General features: G+C 41.1%; 1 protein-coding gene across 1 annotated transcript in view; it reads right to left on the reverse strand.

The window, feature by feature from the left end:
- The window catches only part of LOC106884490 (uncharacterized), a 93,407-nt gene that overhangs the window by 45,959 nt on the left and 43,947 nt on the right, over nucleotides 1-3,501 (reverse strand). Inside the window, exon 3 of the mRNA XM_052972061.1 lies at nucleotides 628-820. Within this exon, the coding sequence (XP_052828021.1) occupies nucleotides 628-820 (193 nt within the window). The remainder of the gene's footprint in view (nucleotides 1-627; nucleotides 821-3,501) is intronic.

Consider the following 3,501-nt stretch of genomic DNA (forward strand, 5'->3'; position numbering starts at 1 on the left):
TTAACTTAATTGTTTCAGTCAATGCAATGCGGCCATGTTAGGGTACCGTCTCCGTCCCCTGTATTTGTGTTTTAAACTCTGGTCCTTATTCTATCAGTTTTTTGCTAAACCGCTAGATTACGGGGACATACACAAACCACACACACACACACACACACACACACACACACACATACACACATGCATACATACATATATACATACATACATACACTAGGTATACGTGCCAACGATTGTATTTCTGTGTGCTCCCTAGGCAAGCAAGAAATAGCAGCCAAATCACCCTGTAATTCCACTTGTGCCTTCTAAGAAAAATTCGAACAGTACGCATAGTACTTGATACATTATTATGCCTCAATAAAAGAGATGATCACGCTTGGAACGTCATTGAATATATATTCAATCAATCACAACTGATTCAACTTTGAACAACAACGGAAAAAGTAAGAAAACGGATAGAAAAGAAGAGAGATAAATGAAGAGAATGTTAATGAGAGGGAGAGGAAAAAGGAAAGTGAAATAGAGCGGTATTAAGAGAGTGAAAAAGAGAGAGGTTAAGAGAGAGAGAGAGAGAGAGAGAGAGAGAGAGAGAGAGAGAGAGAGAGAGAGAGGTAAAACCACACCCACCTATAATGTTATTACTCGGTGCATGTTCCGTGATGTTGATACTGCAGGAGTGAGGTGGAATGATGAGGGCAGTTTGAAGTCCTGTAGATGTTGGTTGCTCTGTTTTTGACACGATCACGTGACGGCAGTTGTCTTTGCTGATGTCACCTGGCGGATGTTGGCAACAACTACCGGAAGCTGCATGTAACAGTGACTACAAATAGAAATAGAGACAACTGAGATATGAAGTCCCAAAAAACAAGCAACATGCTGTGGTTTTTATGCAATAATTTATAATTAGTTGAGTGTTTTTGAGTTCGAATCTAGTCGACGTCGACTGTGCGTTTTAGCGTTCACGGAGAGCAATAAATATGTGATTGACCCATATATTGATTTCAAATTTTGGCACAAGGTCAGCTAACTCAGGGAGTGGGTAAGTTGATTATATCGACCCTATTGTTCAAACGGTATTTATTTCGTTGACCCCGAAAGGGTAAAAGGCAAAATCGACCTCCAGATTTGAATTCAGAATGTTGTAACGAACAAAATACCGCTGAGCATTTTCCCCGGCATGTTAAAGATTTTGTCAGCTTGCTGCCTTGCACTTGTCATATACTGGAGTCGATATTATTGAATGGTCCCTCCCCCACTTCAGAATCGAGACGTTAAAACCCTATGTTATTGAAAAGCATGTAGATTGGCAGAACGGTTAAAACGCCAGAAAATTGTCATTGGTGATTATTTACAGCATTTTACGTTCTAAGTTCAAATCACAACGCGGTCAACTTTGCCTTTTATACTGCAGGGGGTCGATGAAATAAAATATCAGTTAAGTTAAATCTGTCTCGAACCAACAAGTTTATTAGGCCGAAGTTTATTTTAGTTTTCGTGACAGTTTAAACGTTACGGGTATGAAATCTCTCCAGCCTTGAATGGGTCGCCAGTCCGTCTTAAGGATGATTTCCAGATATCGTTGGTACTCATTTTCAGCTGTGTGGATTAGAACAACAGGAAACGAAGTGTCTTGCTCAAGGATATGACGTGCCATCCAAACTGAGATTTGAACTCTCGCCTTTGCGATCGTAAGCCCTACAACTCCAACGCCTGAGCCAGTTTAATAAAATACCAGTTTAGTACTGTTCTCGATATAATTCACTACCCTCTGTCCCTGTATTTCTGGATATATATCTATGTAATGTATTTATTGTTGCTGTTATTAGTGAGGCAGCGAGCTGGCTGAATCGTTACCGCGCCGGGCAAAATGCTTAGCAGCATTTCGTCCGTCTTGAAGTTCTGAGTTCAAATTCTGCCGAAATTGACTTTACATTTCATCCTTCCGAAGTCGATAAAATAAATACCAGTTGAGCACTGAGGATGATGTAATCGACTTATTCTCTTCACCGAAATTGCTGGCTTTGTACAAAAATTTGCAACCGTTATTATTAAGGTGGCGAATTAGTGGAATAGTTAGCATGCTGGACAAAATGCTCAGCGACATTTCGTCTCCCTTTACGTCCCGAGTTCAAATTCCACCTAGGTCATATTTGCTTCTTATTCTTTCTGGGTCGATAAAATAAATACCAACTCAACACTGGGGTCGATGTAATCAACAAGTCTTTCTCCCAGCAAATTTTAGGCTTTGAGCCTATAGTAGAAAGGATTATTAAGGTGGCGAATCGTTTGCTCGCCAGGCAAAATTCTTAGCAGTATCTCGTCCCATGTTAGGTTCTGAGTTCAACTTCAACCGAGGTCGATTTTACCTTTTATTCTTTCTGGGTCGATGAAATAAGAACTAGCAGAACAACAAGAACCACAAAAACAACAGCAACAACAGCAACAAGTTAATATGCTGCAGGAATCTGTACATCTTTTTTTTACAGCAAACGCAGCAACAATAGAAACCACAATTGCATTAAGAAGAAAACCATCAGAAGCCTCAACACCACCAGTAACAACAACAACAACAACAACAACCACAACAACAACAACAACCACAACAACGACGACGACGACGACAACAGCTGCAGCAACAACAGCATGACCCCTGTAGACATCATGTCAGAGGAATTTCTACATCTATTTCATAACATATTTCATCACCACGAGAGCAACAAAAGCACCAACACCCATAGCAACAACAACAACAACAACAAAAACAACAACAGTGGCAGTAGTAACCATCGCAACCGCTACAAAAGCAGCAGCATCAGCAGCAGCGGCAGCAGCAACAACGACAACGACAACAGCATTAACCACGTGACCCCTGTACACATCGTACATGTCATAAAAATCTCGTCGGTTCAACTATGAGGTCAACTTATCCAGATAATTTGGTAAAATAAAACCGAGTCATTAATTTCAAGCGGTGAAACTAACTTTAAATAAACAAACAACAAGTAGCTGCTGCTGCTGCTACTACTACTACTACTACTACTACTACTACTGCTGCTGCTGCTGCTGCTGCTGCTGCTGCTGCTACAACAAACAATGACAACAACCACTTCTTAACTGAAACATGATTGGTGAAACATGAAACATCTGCTACGAAAAGCAAAAGAAGCTTGATATCTCTCTCTCTCTCTCTCTCTCTCTCTCTCTCTCTCTCTCTCTCTCTCTCTCTCTCTCTCTCTCTCCCTCCCTCTCTCCGCTGTCTTTCTCTATCTCTTTCTCTTCCTCTTTGTTTTCTTGCCCCCTCTCTTTGTCTATCTGTCTTTCTCTCTATCTCTCTCACCTAGTTTTTCTCTCAATTTGTTTCACTCTCTTCTGCCGCATCACTCGAAGTGAGTCTCTCTCTCTATCTCTCTCTCTCTCTGTCTTTCCCTCTCTCTCTAGCTTTCCCTCTCTCTCTCTCTTTTTCTCCACCTCTCTCTCTCTCTCTCTCTCTCTCTCTCTCTC

Source organism: Octopus bimaculoides, chromosome 12 (assembly GCF_001194135.2).
Source record: "Octopus bimaculoides isolate UCB-OBI-ISO-001 chromosome 12, ASM119413v2, whole genome shotgun sequence".
In the NCBI taxonomy this organism is placed as follows: domain Eukaryota; kingdom Metazoa; phylum Mollusca; class Cephalopoda; order Octopoda; family Octopodidae; genus Octopus; species Octopus bimaculoides.